General features: G+C 51.7%; 1 protein-coding gene across 1 annotated transcript in view; it reads left to right on the top strand.

Moving 5' to 3' along the window:
- The window catches only part of LOC125339401 (prolow-density lipoprotein receptor-related protein 1-like), a 64,476-nt gene that overhangs the window by 9,968 nt on the left and 36,139 nt on the right, over positions 1-18,369 (top strand). The window contains 13 exon segments of the mRNA XM_048330536.1: positions 1,508-1,583; positions 3,669-3,965; positions 6,707-6,820; positions 7,778-7,897; positions 9,300-9,539; positions 10,336-10,446; positions 11,436-11,555; positions 13,973-14,098; positions 14,402-14,605; positions 15,582-15,750; positions 16,028-16,196; positions 17,179-17,404; positions 18,153-18,278. Of these exon segments, the coding sequence (XP_048186493.1) occupies positions 1,508-1,583; positions 3,669-3,965; positions 6,707-6,820; positions 7,778-7,897; positions 9,300-9,539; positions 10,336-10,446; positions 11,436-11,555; positions 13,973-14,098; positions 14,402-14,605; positions 15,582-15,750; positions 16,028-16,196; positions 17,179-17,404; positions 18,153-18,278 (2,098 nt within the window).

An 18,369-nucleotide genomic window follows, 5' to 3' on the forward strand; every position in this document is an offset into this window, starting at 1 on the left:
CTAAAGCATAGCTTGGATTATAAACATATAATCCTAAACCAGGCTTGTTTGTTGAGATGGGGGCCGGAAACCACAATGCTTCCAATCTGTACCTCCTGAGTAACTTTCCCCTGGCTCAAGGGACATTTTAACTATGGGGCCTGAATGAAAACCATTGAGAACGAGTGTATAAGACAATAAAAAAAGAAGAAGAAGCACAAATCAAAATCTGCATTCAGAAAATTTCAGGTCAGAGGTCAACAGGTTGATTTGAAGATGCAAGTCCAAGTCTAGTGAAATGCTGAGGTGTGTAAGTCAGGCCTTACCTACTGAGAAGGGGAACTGGGGGTGGGGGGGGGAGGGGCTGAGAAGCCAGGTCTCCAGCCAGATCCGGAAAGGGCTGTGTGATTGCCTTCACTGTGAAAGATGAGACAGAACATTCTGAACCAGCTCTTCTATCTTTAGCTCCCCTAAACGTAAGTACTTCCCCATCACTGGGCTGATGACAATCGCAGAGAATTCTTTTGCTTTTGTTAATTAGAAAAGAATACGTCAGGAAAGAACAAAAACATAATCATTGTGCTTTGTTGCTGCAGTAACAAATTTTTATAAACTTAGTCACTGAAAGCAACATGAATTTATTATCCTACAGTTCTAGAAATAGAAAAGTGGAAAAGGTATTGTGATAACAAAAATGTTGGCAAGTCCTTCTGGGGACTCTAGAAGAGAACACATTTCTTTTTTTTTTTTTGCTGCTTCTAGAACTTTCTTACATTCTTTGCCTCGAGACACCAAGCTGGCAACCCCAGGTGCCATGCTTCCTTAGTGGTATGAACTATCATAAGTAGCCAGTGTTAGAGGAATAGTAACAATAAAGCTGCCATTCAGATATGTATGCATACAGGTCTGTACGTTTCTTCATGACAGCTTTATTATTCTTTATATGGCATATATATGTATGTATGACTACATATTTTTGTCCCCCTATAATGCGTATTTTGCAATGCTAACTCCCGATGTTAGGTAGGGATTTTATAAAATAGTCGCGAGGGTGGAGACTTGGTCATGGGATTTCCACCCTCAGAAGGAGGCATGGGCTAGACCCGGCTTCCTTTCTCTCTGCTGTCTGCCCTGTTAAGGACACAGTAAGAAGAAGGTCACCTGAGAACCCTCACAAGTTGTTGAATCTTCCAGCACTTCCCAACCTTTCTTTAGGACTGTGGTTAAGTCACCATGTCCATGGCACTTTGTTAGAGCAGTCCACGCTAAGAGAGTCATCTCATGTAGCTGAAACTTGAACCCAGGGTGTGGGTATCCAGTCGTAGGCATTTGCCTTCCTGCAAGAGGCTGTCTCCATTCCTATGCCCCCCTTCCCACTTCCCTTAAGGTGGTCTTTCTGATGAGCTGCGGTAGCCCAAACTGAAGTCCATCGTGGAGCCTCCTTACATCCCTCTGCTCCTCTTAGCTGTTTCCCCTCCACCGTCAAGCATGGGATTCCTGCCCCTGTTCGTCGCCCATTGCTTTGCAGGTTGAGCTGGGCAGTGTCCACAGCATCCGGCTGGCCAGTGGGGCCCCTCAGACGGCCACACCTGGCTCCACAGAAGGTGGGGTCAGTCCTTGCTCCCAGCTTTGCAGGCTGCTCCCGGGAGGAGGCGGGAGGAGGCCCAGAGCTTGGCTCGCTCTCTCCAGGGTGAGGCCTGGGCCTGCCGCTCCTGGTTACAGGGCACGGGAGGGGGGGCTCTGGGGAGGACCCCCTCACTAAGCACCTGAAACAATCTGGCCCCCACGTTTCCCAAAGCAAGCAGTGTAGCAACTTTAGGAGATATTTCTGTTGTTAAAACCAGGCAGCTCTTTTAAATCGGCTTCTGCCATCAGAGCATACAACAAATGTAAAGAGAGCTTGGGCGCATCTGGCGGTCGGGAGTCAAGTGTGGCTTGGTGACACGGCGGTGACTGTGGAGAGGAGGCGGCTTAAAGGAAGCTGCTGGGTCCCAGGGCTGCAGACAGACTGAGAAGGCGCTCGGCAGTGCAGGGTTTTTTTCTGTTTCTATTTCTTCTTAGTGTTTTATTGCTTTCACGCCCAAAGCCTATAAATGTTCCTTGTCACTTTAGCATAATCAATTATAACTCCGGCAGGCTCCTTCCAAGAAAATGACAAGCATGTCTCCTCCCAACCGGGAAGAACTGAATGTCACCGCGGGGCTGAGGGGACAGGAAGGGCAGGGGGCCGGGGACCCCAAGTTCCTTCCTCAACCGTCCTGCCTGGAGAAGACGACCCTTAAGCTAACCTGGCCTGGGGGGCCCGGGGGGAACGGTGGATGGCTGGGCGCCCCGGGGGGAGGGGGGGACAGTGAATGCCTGGGCGCCCCGGGGGGAGGGGGGGGACAGTGGATGTCTGGGCGTCCCGGGGGGAGGGGGGGGACAGTGGATGTCTGGGCGCCCCGGGGGGAGGGGGGGGACAGTGGATGTCTGGGCGCCCCGGGGGGAGGGGGGGGGACAGTGGATGTCTGGGCGTCCCGGGGGGAGGGGGGCAGTGGATGCCTGGGCGCCCCGCTGAGCGCCCCGGGGTGTGTGTGTGTGGGGGGGAACAGAGGATGTCTGGGCGCCCCGGGGGAACGGCTGGCGCGGGAGGCTCCTCGTCCTCTTCCTGGCGGTCTAGGTCGTCTTGTTAACTATGTTGCCCCCGGGTCGCGCACACGGGCGCCGTGGGCTCCCGGGCGTTCGCGGTGTGCCTGCCTTCGCCGACCCCAACTCCCAGGCCTTGGCGCCTTGGAAGGCAGGATGGAGACCCGAGTGGAGCCGCGGGAGGGAGGGGCGGCCCCCGTGGGAGTCACCCCCGGGTGGGGTGCGTAATGAGGCCTGGCTTTCCAAAGTGGGCTTAGACTCCGTCTAAGAAGGAAGCGCTCCCCACTCCCCGCCCGGCCCCCAGGACGGTGAAGGGAGGGCGCGGGGCCCTGCGGGGGGCCCCGTCCTCGGGCAGAGTCCCGGGCGCGGGAGGTGGGGTGGCGTGGCGGGTCTGGAACTCCAGCTGCGGGCGCGGGCTGGGCGGCGAGCCGGGGCGCAGGCGCTGGCTCGGGGCGCAGGGCGGGCGGCCGTCCCCTCGCGGGGCCGGGGCGCAGGTGTCGCCGGGTGTCGCCGGTCACCCCCTCTCCGCGGGGTCCCTGTGGGCGGTGTTGGGTTGCCGCGTGGCCCCTAGGCCTGCGCCGGTGCGGGCCCCGCAAACGCGGACGCCCCGCTGCCCGGCTGGGGTCCCCCGGCCCCCGTCCCCCCTCTCCAGCGAGAGCCGGGAGACGCAGCCCCGGGTCCCCGCGAGGACGGCGCCGGCCCACCCGCCCGCCGCCCGCCGCCCCCCGCCCGCCGCCCCCCGCCCGCCCGCCCGCCCGCCGCCCGCCGCCCGCCGCCCCCCGCCCGCCCGCCGCCCGCCGCCCCCCGCCGGCCGCGCTCCGCGGACGAGTGCCGCCAACGGCCCCCCCCCACCCCGCCCCGAGGACCCGGAGCCGCCGACCCCCCCCCCCACCCCGCCCCGAGGACCCGGAGCCGCCGACCCCCCCCCCCCCCCACCCCGCCCCGAGGACCCGGAGCCGCCGACCCCCCCCCCCCACCCCGCCCCGAGGACCCGGAGCCGCCGACCCCCCCCCCACCCCGCCCCGAGGACCCGGAGCCGCCGAACCCCCACACCCCACCCCGAGGACCCGGAGCCCTCGACCCCCCACCCCGCCCCGAGGACCCGGAGCCGCCCCCCCAACCCCCCACCCCGCCCCCCCACCCCGGCGGGCCCGGATCCGCCCCCCCTCCCCCCCCCCCCGCGGACCCGCGCGCCGCTTCGCTCCGCCCTCCGGCGCCCGCGCTCCTCTCGGTCCCCGCCGTGCGCTGCGGGCCCCGGCTCCTCCGCGCGTCCCGGGGCCCCGCCATGCGCTGCGGGACCCTGCTCCTCCTCGTGTCCCCCGCGCTGGCGGCCCTGACCCGCGCCGGGGGCTCCGTGGACGGTGAGTGCGGCTTGCGGGGCGCCCTCGGAGGGGGCCGCTCCCGGAACTTGCGGGGAGCCAGGCGGCGGGCTACCTGCGCGCTTCTGGGGCGGGAGGCGAAGAACTTGGGGAGCCCTTGTCTTGGGGAGCCCTCGTCTTGGGGAGCCCTCGTTTTGGGGCGCCCTTGTCTTGGGGAGCCCTCACCTTGGGGAGCCCTCGTCTTGGGGCGCCCTTGTCTTGGGGAGCCCTCGTCTTGGGGGGGCTCTTGTCTTGGGGCGTCCTCGTCTTGGGGCGCCCTTGTCTTGGGGAGCCCTCGTCTTGGGGGGCTCTTGTCTTGGGGCGTCCTTGTCTTGGGGCGCCCTTCCTCTTGGGGAGCCCTCGTCTTGGGGCGCCCTTGCCTGACGCGTGCGCCCGCAAGAAGGCGCTGGGGCGGGGGGGGGGGGTGCGCTGTGGGCACTTGTTGATCCCACTTGGCTGGAAGCGGACCCCGGGGAGGGCCGAGCCGCCTGGTCCCGTGGGGCCGGGAGCGGGTTCCCGGGGGAAGTCGGGGTCTCCTGGTTGCGGGTGGCGTGGCCCGCGTTAGGGATGGCGCCTGCCCCGGCCAGGGCGGGGATCCCCCAGCAAGTGCTTCCCCGACAGCAAGGAAGGGATGCGGTGTGGGCGTGGGCGTGTGCATGCGTGTGTGGTGGGGGGGGCGCGTGTGTGTGCGTGTGTGTGCATGCGCGTGTGGGGCGTGTGTGTGTGTGCATGCGCGTGTCTTCGAGCTCGAGCTCAGGGCCGTTTTCGGAGTCACGCCTCTTCTCGTGGCTTCCCTCCCCGCTTCGCAGGTTCGCTGGAGCCGGGAGCTCAGGGTTGCGCGGGGCTCCAGCATCCTGGGCCCCAGCCTCTGACCAGCAAGGGGCTTGGGCCACAGGCACGGGCAGGCTCCTTTCCGAGCGGTCAGGGCATGGCTTATCTTTGGGGTGGGGGGATAGGAACCCCCAGGCATTGCTCTTATCCAGTGCTGCATCTCTGCTGTGACTTATCTCCTCACACTGCTTCTGAAACTCCACCCAAGTTCCTTGTCCTTTCCTTTTTTCCCTACTAGCTAGTTACCCTGCATCCCCTTTCTGCTATGAAGACATCTTGATATCTGTTTTGCAGCAGCATATGATAATTGTACTCGATATATTAGCAAGAGAACTTCATATGCCAGTACATTAACCAATACACATCATAGACATATAGCAAGTAGCTATCTATGTTGGACATGCAATTTTTGAGACCATTTTGCAGATAATAATGCATAGAATTCATTTGTAGGACAAAATGTTCAAGTTGTAGCCCACCTAATGGAGGTCAGTCTTCGAGGGTTACACTCAACCTAATTGAGACCCATTTGGAGAAGCACCCGTGGTTAGTGCCTTTGTTTAACAAGCATTGCAGCCAAGCCTCTGTGGGCTCATGGAATTCATCCCTCCTGTAATGCCTTATTTGCCAGCCTCATTGAATAGACAAGAAAATTGAGATCTTAAGAGAGGAACTAACTCTCTCGAGGATACACTGTCAGTAAGTGGTCCAACCTAACCTCTGACACGGGTTGCCTGTGAACTGAGCCTGCTCCCATAGTCGTAATTACATCAAGCAGTCTCAAAAGTATTGTCCCAGTTCATTGAGACAGACTGGACAGGGTGCGAGCGATGCTAACATGGTTAGCTGTCCAATAACAAACACTATTTCTTGAGAGTACACCAAGAGATGAAATCTGACAGCAGCCTTTTGCGGTCCATTTCAATCCCACCATTATGCAAAATTTGTCACTGGGAGTAGGACTTGCCGGCACTTCCTTGCATTATGCAGAGACTTCAGCGGGCATATACCACATGGTTTATGTTTCCTAGGAACTCAATGACTGGTTTTTTTTTTTTTCTGGGAATGTTATGTCAGTACAGTAAGTTAAGTATACTCAGGTCTTCTGTGGCTCTTTCTATGGACTCTGCATATTGGGCTTGTTTTTTGTGTGTATGTTTTGTTGTGCCATTCCTGAGGCTTAGGTGCTGTCCCTGAGCTTTTTTGTTCAAGGCTAGTACTCCACCACTTGAACCACGGCTCCAGTTCTGGAGTTTTGCTGGTTAATTGGAGATAAAAGTCTCACAGACATTCCTACCCAAGCTGGCTTCGAACCATGATCATCAGATCTCAGTCTCCTGAGTACAGACAAGCCCAGTTTAGAATTATTTTTGTTCATTAAATGTTTGAGGCTTATAGACACAAGTACAGGACTTAAATAAAATAGACAATAAAAATCAATTTCTTGTAAGTAACTGAAAACTCAGAAATACTTATGCCCCAGCTATTAGAAGTATTCTTATAAAGAAAGTGGTTATTTAGGACCAAATATTGAAATCTATATTTTAAGATATGTCACTACATATCTAAGAGTAAATGAGTCAAATGCTGTAAGTATTCACACTTAGCCAGAGCTGAAGAAAGTACCAGACTAGTGTCTCCGGGTGTACACTTATGAGTGAGCCCTCATTCTACCAGGTAAACAAGCCAGCATACAACAAGTCTCCAACAGCAACTCCACAACACCAGCAAGAAGTTGTGTCTGAGGAACGCCACTGGGCGGCTCTGTGGGTTTGGGAGGGATGAGAACTCCCTAGTTGAAGGAAGGTCTTTCAAAATGATTGTCAGCAGTGGCTTACCATGAAAAACAGGCTCCCCTGTACCCAAGGAAGCCAGACATTGTTATGCCTCTGCCTCTTGGTCATCTAACGCAGGCGGAGTGGAGTGTAACCGGACAAGGCAAGCTGCCTGCGGAGAGAAATGCCTTCCCGTGGCCTGGCTCTGCAATGGCCAGCAGGAGTGCCCGGACGGGACGGACGAGCAGTGTGGTAAGCACGATTCCAGACCGTGGGTGACACTGGTCAAGACACACCGTATCCATAAACCACTCTATTAAGTGGGACTCCTTGGTACAGCTACTGAAAGACGATAACTTAAAACCAAAACAAGACTGTCCCAGGAATCTGGCCCTGATGGAAGTAGACCTGAGCATTGCTAATGGGAAAATCGGAACTGCTCTAAGGCCCAAAGTTTGTAAGCACCGACACGATGCCACAAAAGGAAAATTCTACATCCCGGCCTTGGTGATGGGTTACAGGCAAGATGCAGAAGCAGTTAAAACCATGTCAAAATTATCTTTGGATATGGTGTAGATGAAATACCTATGAATTTTGTGTTTATATTTGGGTCTCATCACCAAGCTATCTTATTAATGCAACTATTCCAAACATTTAAGTAATTTGGACCCTGCAATACTTCTGATTTCACGTTTAACAGATGGGTTGTTGCGAGCTGTCAGCAGGTCGGCCAGGGCTGTGTCTTCAAATATGTTAGTCGCCATTATCCTAACAAGGTCTTCAATGGAGGCTCAATCACAGGTAGAACCATTGTTCAAACTAGACTAATCCAAAGAACAGAAAACTGTTGCCAACCCTGCTACACGGAATTGCTTTTGCATACAATCAACTTGTTCCGCTTTCAGTGCTCAAGCTTCACGACTGGCATATGTGCGTGCACACCTGCACGTGCACACACGCACACACGCACACCGAGCACACACTTATAGACGAAAACTACAGCATGGCAACAGCCAACATAGTGGGAACTATGGGGGCTTGAAATTATTTAAATACACTCACTTTAATAACATTGAATTCTTCTGTAATGCCAGCCACGTAGTTCGAGTGGTCAGTGGTCAGGCGAGCGGCTGCTACCGTGGTAGGCGGAGCAGGTGGGACGCGTCGTCTCTCGCACGCTGTTGTGAACCCGCCGCCTCTGTTCTTCAGGAGAGGCGTGCGGGGGCCACCCCCAGGCCTGGCAGTGCGACGACGGCAAGTGCATTTCCATCGGGTGGCTCTGTGACGGCACCGGGGACTGCAGGGACGGCTCCGACGAGGCCCGCTGCGGTAGGTGCCGGCCCCTCTGCCCCTCTGCCCCTCAGCCCTCTGCCCCTCTGCCCCTCTGCCCCTCTGCCCCTCTGCCCCTCTGCCCCTCTGCCCCTCTGCCCCTCTGCCCCTCAGCCCTCTGCCCCTCTGCCCTTCTGCCCCTCTGCCCCTCAGCCCTCTGCCCCTCTGCCCCTCTGCCCCTCAGCCCTCTGCCCCTCTGCCCCTCTGCCCCTCTGCCCCTCTGCCCCTCTGCCCCTCAGCCCCTCTGCCCCTCAGCCCCTCTGCCCCTCAGCCCTCTGCCCTTCTGCCCCTCTGCCCCTCAGCCCTCAGCCCCTCTGCCCCTCTGCCCCTCAGCCCCTCTGCCCCTCAGCCCTCTGCCCTTCTGCCCCTCTGCCCCTCAGCCCTCAGCCCTCTGTCCCTCTGCCCCTCTGCCCCTCAGCCCTCTGCCCCTCTGCCCCTCTGCCCCTCAGCCCTCTGCCCCTCTGCCCCTCAGCCCTCAGCCCTCTGCCCCTCTGCCCCTCTGCCCCTCAGCCCTCTGCCCCTCTGCCCCTCAGCCCTCAGCCCTCTGCCCCTCTGCCCCTCTGCCCCCTCTGCCGCCTCAGTTGATCATTGTCAGCATCCCCAGTGTCTTATGAAGCCAGGAGACCATCAGGCAGCCGTACACCGTGCAGGTCGAGGCCAGAGGTTACGCTAGCTCGGGTTTTATGAGAGAGTTTTACCTTCACTTCTTTTCATTTCTTTTTCTCCAAACTGATGCAAAGTAAGTGATTACTATGCCTTATTCACTCATTATTATTTTTAATTTTTTTATATTTTTGGCCAGTCCTGGGGCTTGAACTCAGGGCCTGAGCACTGTCCCTGGCTTCTTATTGCTCAAGGCTAGCACTCTACCACTTGAGCCACAGCGCCCCTTCCGGCTTGTTCTGTGTGTGTGGTGCTGAGGAATCGAACTCAGAGCTTCACGCATACAGGGCAAGCACTCTACCACTAAGCCACATTCCCAGCCGTGCTTACGCACTCTTTTTTTTTTTTTTTTTGGCCAGTCCTGGGCCTTGGACTCAGGGCCTGAGCACTGTCCCTGGCTTCTTCCCGCTCAAGGCTAGCACTCCGCCACTTGAGCCACAGCGCCGCTTCTGGCCGTTTTCTGTATATGTGGTGCTGGGGAATCGAACCTAGGGCCTCGTGTATCCGAGGCAGGCACTCTTGCCACTAGGCTATATCCCCAGCCCGGTTACGCACTCTTGAACACATCTTTGGAGTGGAATGTTAGTAGACAACATTGAGACCACGTCCCCAGTGGCTTGCATCTCATTTAATTCTTGCTTTTCTGTAGACTGAGTCCATGAGCACACCGTCCTCCATGTGGGGATGGCGGTTCATGGTCCACCTCCGCCTCGCCCAGCCCCCTGTTCCTGCCTTGCAGAGAGATCTACAGCATGTCCGCACCCCAAGGTCCGATGTCCCGGGAAGCCTCTGTGTCTGGATGCCTGGGAACTTTGTGACGTCCGCCAGGACTATGCGGATGAGTCTGACAAAGCTCATGGTCCCCAGAGCCATTGCCTGCAGGGCCAGTGGCAGTGTCAGAACAAGGTGTGTGTCCCAGACGACTGGAAATGCGACGGCACCGACCAGTGTGGGGACTCTTCCGATGAGGAGGCCTGCGGTGAGTCTGGCTTCCTCGCTGGTTCTCCGAGGCAGATTGGGCTGCAGGGGCTGCTTTATACAACTTGCACGTTCATTCCTAAGACCAAGACTGCCCTCCTATAGCTAAATGCGGGATGCGGCCTAGCAATAGCTAGCATGAGGGTATCCATGGAACCGTACCGCCGTGCTTGAAGTGAAACGCCGGCACTGAATGCTCTCAATGTTGCATGGAAAAGGTCCCGGTACGGACGAGCTTAGGACACCTAAGTGCCTGTTTGTGAGGAAGCCCAATGGCAGATGACCTGTGATCTCGTGCAGTGACTACAGAAGGGGGAAATGCCTCCTTCAAGGAGGAACACTCCCGAGAGCTCGCTGAACCCTGCGTCTCTCTCCTGGACGCCGCATGCTCATTGTACTGGCTCTTCTGACTTCATAAGCCACAATCCCACCCTCTCTATCCTAGAGTTAACTTGGTAATAACTAATGCATTCAGATTCCAACATTTTTACAATGAAGCAAAGTCCGGGTTCTCAAGAGAATGCTTTTAGAAGACAAGTTATACACACCATCCCAGTTATAACTATTTAATTCTAGATCCATCAACTGTTTCAATACAGACCCGGGTATTTTAACACCTTTGTGATCAAACCTAAAGGCCCGCTTCCTCGATACATAGCTTGGAAAGGATGAAACGCGCGTTCCTGCTTAGAATTCCCCTGGGTTCTAGAAATATGAACACTTTACTCATGGAGAAAGTTGTCTGTTTTTCTCCTCCCCTCAAGCACTAACGAAGGAATGCGTAACTCCCCACACAGCTTCCTGCCCAGCAGACACCGTTGGGTGTGATGACAAGTGCATCCCGGAGTCTCTGATGTGCGATGGAGAAGCAGACTGTGCAGATGGCACGGACGAGCCCATTTCATGTGGTAAGAACCCAGTGGCTTAGCTGGTGGTGAGAAAGCAGGACTGAGCGGCCAAGGCCTCAGCTATCATAGAGGCTGTTCCTCCAGAGCGTACTCACACCAAGATTCATACTTCAGTCTACTATCTTCCATGAATGGGTTCCCTTACAGGTTACAAGTTTTAGCACTTGGCTTTAGACTTTTGAGGGGAAAACAGTATCTAAACTGTAAAACTTTGAGGGCCATTCTCATTTCGTAGAATCTCTGTTGGTTTGGAGTGGGGAGGGGAGAGCGGGCATCTTACCTCTTCATTTTGTCATCTGTTTCCTCCCACCAAATCTTCCCTCACGTGTTTTTGGTGGAACCTCTGCAGTGCTGTTAAAAGTTGCCAAAGATGGGGCTGGGAATGTGGCTTAGTGGTAGAGTGCTTGCCTAGTACACATGAAGCCCTGGGTTCGATTCCTCAGCACCACAGCGCTGTGGCTCAAGTGGTAGAGTGCTAGCCTTGAGCAAAAAGAAGCCCGGGACAGTGCTCAGGCCCTGAGTTCAAGTCCGAGGACTGGCAGAAAAAGAAAAAGTTGCTAAAGAAGTTTTGTTATCAAAGGAACACAAGTAAAAGGAACAAAAAGCATTAACAACGGGACAGGTGATAGGTTTTGAGTCCTCCATAGATAATTCAGTAGGGTGTAGAAATCAGTATCTCATTTCCTGAGGTGACTCTGTCATTGCCCTCATTCATTGCAGGAGAGTAATAAAGACACTAGTACTTGAGATGGTCTAAGATGTTGGCCTGAAAAGCTAGGCCCAAATGTGGCTGCTGGAACTCCTATCATTCCCTTCACAGTCTCCTCAGGCCACAGGGCTGGGCCAAAGCCACTCCACAACCAAGTCGCCTGTTTCCCACCCAGCTGAGGAGCCCGTAGTTCAGACGCGGCTTCTCCACGGCACTCCATTGCCTTGTGCCGCTTCTCCACGGCGCTCAGTTGCCTTGTCTGCTACCTTGTCTCCGCCAGGCAGAAGCTGCGCGCTGGTGAATGGGGGCTGCGAGGGGCCCTGCGGCGACACGTCCTGGGGAGTCCGCTGCTCCTGCCCCACGGGGTGGCAGCTGCAACACGACGGGCAGAGCTGTGGAGGTCAGAGCCCCCTGGTCCCCACTCCTCGCAGATATCTTTTACTGTGGCAACATGGATCCGACCCCGTGTAGCCGTGTTTATGCGTATCATTCGTTAGCCTCATGTATGTTCATAGTGTTGTGTAACCATCCTCACTGTGTATTTCTAGACTTTTCCATCGTTGCCGGTAGAGACTGTGTTTCCACAGCATGGTAAGTCTTCACTCCTTTCTCCTGTGTCCTCTGGTAACCTCGCCTGCTTTTTTGCCTTTTGTGATTTTGTGACCTCTAAGTTCATATTAAGTAGAATCATACGTTTGTCCCTCTGTGTTTGGTTTATGTCACAAAGCCTATCTTTAGGATGTGTCAAGAATTCCTTTTTTAAAACGGAATAAAATTCTGTTGTGTATATAGACTATATCTTACCTATTTATCTATGGGTGAAGCATTTGGGTTGTTTCTGCCCTTGGGCTATTGTGGATAATACTGATATGAGCATTGGTATACAAGTACCTGTTTAAATCCCTCGTTTGAATTCACTGGGTGTATTTCAAAAGCAGAATGACTTTTTTTTTTTTTTTGAGTTATCGTGAAACAATTTTCCATAGAGGCTATGCCATTTAAGACACCCACCAAATCCTGTCAATGCTGATTTTCATCCTCTTGTGGCAATTTTAGGTCAACTATCGCTTACTGAGAATATGTCAGATTTTGTATCCTTCCTTCACAGGCCTTAAAGGGTTTCTGTCCCGGAATAAATAGATTTGTTATTTCATCCCTGAGGTCCATGGAATAAGTGTTTAAAGTTAGAGTCTGTGGAATGTCCAACTGTTCCAGCTAGCTGACCTCCAAGTTTCACCGTCCTTAAGTTGCATTTGGCTGTCAAATAGGATTACGGTACATAAATGATAAATAAATTTCACCTATCTCTATCAGTCAGTAATAATTAGAAAAGGTTTCGGTTCTGCCCTGTTGCACTTGTGTACAAAAAAAATCCAGGGTGGTATTTTAGATGAAAATATGATGGGCAGGACAAAGGATCTATTGTCCTGATGCCCTGACCTAAAGGGGAGATCAGCTCTACCACTGAGCTTCAAGGATTAGCCCTACTTGGTAATGCCTTCTCTCTTCCTTGTTCCACCTGTAACCCTAGCCACCTGGGAGGACTGTAAGAGGAAAACAGATTTACTAAGCAGCATTAAATTTACAATCGTTTTTATGTTCATAAGTTTCTATGAGCCTATCTAAAGTTTATTCATTTTAACTAAATTTTAATGAATCTTAATATCTAAACTTAATTTCTCTAAACAAAATCAATAACTGAATCTATTCCACTCACTGCTTCTTCATCTAGAGCTGGTGATTTTACTCAGATTGATGTAGGTTTTGTGCATCCCCTGCTCCAGGATCCTGAAGCCCATGCTTGGTTTTCTAAGCCATGCTAGGACTTGTTGGCCACTGAGCTGGCAGTAACTCTACACGGGTTATTTTTCTAGAATGGGAGGGTATTATTCTCCTTTGGTATCTTGTACTTCTGGAAGGAAAAACATTTTCCAAAATAAATTCTTCAGGAACCATTTTCCTTAATGGTAAAAAATAGTTTGGTACCTCACAATCTAAAGAGTTTCTATGATCAGGCTTTGAGAATCAGTTGCGCCTTATTAAAGTCAACCAACTATACCTAAGAGCTTTATACCTTTTCCAGCATCTTAGGTGAGTTATTCCATGGGACCCAGTGAACTCCAGAACTTCCACTGTCATTCTGAAACAATTTCTGGCTGGCTTGGCAAAGGCTACCTCCCAGGAATCTTGCTAGGATAACACATATCAGTACTTTGTACTAGCTAAATATCATGGATGCCTATATTAAGGTTTCTGTTACCTTATATTCACTATTTAACTATAACTATAACCATAGTATATATATTATATTATATCATATATAATATATAGTGTTATATTATATTATAATATTATAAATATATTATAAATATATAAATTATATTATATATAAACATATATAATATAATATTATAATGTATATAATATCATATTATATATTATATATATATTATTCCAGCTCCTGACACTATCATTTCCACATACTACCTGTTCAGAAAGCATATAGAAATGGCTCAAAAGAACTATAATACCGGGCTGGGAATATGGCCTAGTGGTAGAGTGCTCGCCTCGTGTACATGAAGCCCTGGGTTCGATTCCTCAGCACCACATATATAGAAAAAGCCAGAAATGGCGCTGTGGCTCAAGTGGTAGAGTGCTGGCCTTGAGCAAAAAGAAGCCAGGGACAGTGCTCAGGCCCTGAGTCCAAGCCCCGGGACTGGCAAAAAACAAAACAAGCCAAAACGAAAGAGAAGTATAACTGTAATACTGAAGACGTTGTTCCTAGGTTATCTCTGCCTCACACCTCTCTGTCCTCAGATGTAGACGAGTGCTCTGCGGCATACAGTCCGTGCGGCCAACTCTGTCACAACACACCAGGCTCTTACTCCTGTGACTGTATTCAAGGCTACTGGCTTTATAATGGCACTGACTGTCGAGTGATCGGTAAGTTAATTAAGCAAAGCCTACCTTCTGCTGATTCTTAGCCATAATTACAGAGGACAGTGACACACGCCATTGGTACTAGAGATGACCCCATTCTTTCCATAAAGATTAGTCATTATAATATTCACTGTTCAAGACGTCAGTTGTAATAAGTGTCTTGAAATGATGTCCTATTTATGTGCTTAGTGTTGATTTTTGGGAGAAGTAGATCTGGACATGGGAAATAGGGGAATATCTTTAATTAACAGGAAAGATGTGGAAGAAAGATTCATACGAACACGTCACTCTTCCCTTCCGTTGCAGATGATGATGTGAAAATTCTTATTGCATCAGAGCAAGAGCTTGGTATTCTGGATCGAAAGACGGGCATCTATGAGACCCTGATACCTGTCAAGTCAAGGCCTCGTGCTGTCGCCTATGACCTGGAAAGAAGCATGTACTTCTGGGTGGACGAAGTTTTAAATGTGTTTGCCTTTGGGAAGCCAAACTCTGTTCCCCTCTACCCAGGTTAAGAATCTTAGCTGCTTAAAGTTCTATGTGTGCACCATCTTCCTGTTAGTGGTACCAAAATCCCTGAAATCATCCACTTGAGAAAAAAAGGGAAAGTGCTTACCACTTTTGCTGGTTTCAGTCCACAGTCGGTGGCCCTATTAACTGAGGGCTTGTGACGAGGTAAGCACATCATAGTGAGAGTATTTGGTGGAGGAAGCTTCTCACTCCATGGTAGCCAGGAAGCAAAGAGAAGGAAGAAAACACTGGTGTCCCATCCTTCTAATCAAGGGAAGACCAACAAGGGCCTAAAACATTCCACTAGGCCTCACCTCTTAAAGGTTTCTACTAATAGTGTTCCAGTCTGGAGACCAAGATTTGAACACACAGAACTTTAAAGAACATCCCACATCCAAATTATAACACTGGCCAGGCCTCCTTCTGGACCATCTCCTCTCGCTCCCCTAGCACAAGAATATCAGGCCCCCGATTCGATGCAGCTTAGCTGCACGGGAACAGTCGCAGAGCATTCCTTGTGACATGAAGGTATTAAGTCTTGGAATATAGTTCTGTGACCTCACCTCCTTTGATTTGCCTTCCATCCTAGCCAGTGCTTGCCTCAGTAGGCGAGTCGGGGACCTAAACTAGACAGTGCCTAGGAAGGGCTTGGCCGAATGGTGGGAGCATAGAAATGCCGTGGCTGCAGTTCGGTGGCCGAGCTCATGGCAGCTTTCCCGTCGACTGCCGTTGAGCTGCAGCTGGAGACGCTCAGACCCCTCGATGTTTCTCCTGCGCGCTTCCCTCCTTCCGTGCGGCTTGCGCACCCTGGAAGCGCTCCCACTCGTGTCAGGACTTCCTTCTTTGGGTCCCTTTCCCTCGCTTTAGAACTTGAAATCAGAAGGCCTAGGAGAGTCAGGACCCAGTTCCCCTTTCCACGCTAGGCGAGACTGTGATAAGGAATGCGGGAATGTGACGCGGTCTCCTGTGTCCCCAGAACTGACCTCGGTGAACAGCATCTCCGTGGACTGGCCCACGGGGCAGTTGTACTGGGCCAGCAGCTCCTCCAGAGTCATCGGGGCCGGCCTAAGCGATGGCAGAGGCTACGTCAAAGTCTTGGAAAAGGATGTTGTGCCGGAACAGCTAGTTGTGTTTCCTGAAAAGAAGTAAGTAGAGGTTCTTTGGGGGGGGGGGGGGGCTATATCCAAAATCTCATCATTTTAAACCAGAAATAAAGATAAGCTTTTAAAACTAGATGTCACCTGCTCCCCCCAATACTTCAAACTGAGTTTTAGGGAGCCCAACTCTTGTGAGCCCAGTGAGTGTGGAAGCAGCCATCTTTAGCACCACCAGCTGTGCAGCGATTTGAAGCCCTGTGTGGAATAACGCGCACACGCGTGCGAGTGAGCAAGACCCTCCGACACCGCGCTCTCCCCGTGGCAGGTACTTGTATTGGGTGAACGGAGGCGAGAAGGAGGCCAGGACTATCGAGGCTGCAGGAATGGACGGCTCGGACAGGAAGGTGCTGGCAGTGGTGGCCGCCGAGGAAGCTTTAGGACTGACTCTCGACCGCCTGAATGGCCGACTCTACTGGATCAGTGGCTACAAGAAGGTACACCAGGGCCGAAGGAGGGGGGAAAGCTGCGTGGGTTGAGGGTTGGTGGGACTCCATAGGCCAACGGCTAGGTACAACATTCCTTTGCCCCTTGCACTGATTCTAAACTGCCTTCTGAGGGTGAGCAGGAGGAAGATGAAGCGTAACTACACAACACTTCTGGGCAGGGCGGACGAGGGGTCAGTGCACCGCATTCCCGGGCAGGGCAGCTGGGAGATGTCATGTGCTTTTCCGACACTCCATATTAAATCCTGTTGGAAGTTCCTGGTAGTGCTAACCATGTGCTATGTTGTATCTTGGGTACAAAAAATCTTTTAAGATTTGCTGACTACACCCATCAAAGCAAAGAGTATTTACTTAGGTAATCCAGAGGTGCTTTTTTTTTTTTTCTTATTTATTGTCAAAGCGATGTACACAGAGGTTACAGTTTCATACGTTAGGCTTTGGGTACATTTCTTGTACTGTTTGTTACCTCCTCCCTCATTCCCCCCTCCCCCTCCCCCTTTTCCTCTCCCCCCTTGAGTTGTTCAGTTGGTTTAATATTGCAGCTCATAGTATCCCATTTTTAGAAATGCCAAACTAAAAGACAAGGATGCATCACATCACAGGCTGGGAGTCGTGCTGCTAGGCCTGGAATTTCCTAGCTGAGATTTGTGTCTGGCTATGTCGCCTCTTGGAGAACCCCCGTCTTGTCCTCTCTGAAAATTATAGAATACGAACCTCCTAAGGCTGTTAGAATAAGGAGAAAGCAGTTTATACAATGTCTGCATTGGAATCCTAAGTTAGAGTAACTTCTTTTCCAATACACTTGTACAAGAAGCAATGCAGTCTGTTGGCTTTAGCATGAGCATCCATGAATCTTCTTATTCATCCAAGTCGATATCCAGTACAGATATGAATCAATGTCCAAGCTGTTGGGGGTGACACTAACACCACCAGTATTGGTAATGTTCTCGGGCTCTCACGCGCTCTCCTTCAGTCCATAGAGACAGTGAGCGTGGACGGCCGTGGGAGGCACACCTTTCCTAAGCTCTTCTTGGACTATGAAGCCCCAGCAGGACTAGCCGTGTTCGAGAACTCTTTCTTCTGGGCAAATAAGACACAGCTCTTTCGTACCTCACCCCACAGTCCAAGCGCGAGAGAGGTGTTGTTGGATGCCCCTGTGTCTGCGTTTTCAGTCCTCCACAAGTCACTGCAGCCTGCGAGTAAGTACGAGGCGTACTTTTGAAATGTTGATGCATCAGAATACTATGAACCACTGTATCTGTCTAAGGCGCTACGCCAGTTCCTGGGTACTTGCTCTTTTGAGGAAAGGCTAGGATCTGGATATCCCAGACTTACTTGGAATGTCTAAGTAGGATGAACTCAACAAAGGCAATCCTCAGAGATGTATCCCAAGTTATTTGGCTTCTGTCTGTCTAGAGCATCAGCCAGATTTTAAGATCTGACATACAGAAAACCCAGGGCAAGAAGCTATTTGCAGAGTGGCTGGGCTAGTTTATTCCTTCTCATGTTAACTGACAAAAGGAAAATTGAAGGAAGACTGCTATCCTGCCTGCAGGAAGAAGTCATAAAATTGTTTGTAACTTAAAATTCTGCATCATATTCAATTCAGATAATGGTTCTTACGTGGATTTGAAAAACTCATCAGAAAATTTCCCTCTGTAAGGAAACCTTCCACTAATACAGTGTAACAGTCGTTTTGTCTTAACTCCAAGGGAAATGGTGCTGTTGGTTGAAGCTTTCTTGGCTCTAGCCTAAGAAAGGCGAATAGTTACCTGAATGACAATAGAAGACCACTGAGATTCAAAGACCAGACCTATAACCAAAGACCTTAAGTATATTCAGACTTTTCTTAAGGCAAAAAAATGACAACCTCTTTCTCTGTATTGAGTTTTGAAGTGGCTTAGATAAATAAATCTGAAATATTCTCGAAATGTCTCTATTCAATAGGCAGACACTCAGCGTGTGTTCCGGGTTCGTGCAGTCATTTATGCCTTCTATCCCCGGTCCACCCCCGGGGCTATAAGTGTGTTTGTCCAGAGGGACTATTTCTTTTACCTTCCGGAACCTGCAGTGGTAAGTACACCAGGTAAAATGGGCTGAATCCAAGGAGGCAAAGTCCAGAGTAATGTCTTTAAGTGAACAGTGGCACTGAGTGCATTCGTGC

Source organism: Perognathus longimembris, chromosome 21 (genome assembly GCF_023159225.1).
Source record: "Perognathus longimembris pacificus isolate PPM17 chromosome 21, ASM2315922v1, whole genome shotgun sequence".
Classification (NCBI taxonomy): Eukaryota; Metazoa; Chordata; class Mammalia; order Rodentia; family Heteromyidae; genus Perognathus; species Perognathus longimembris.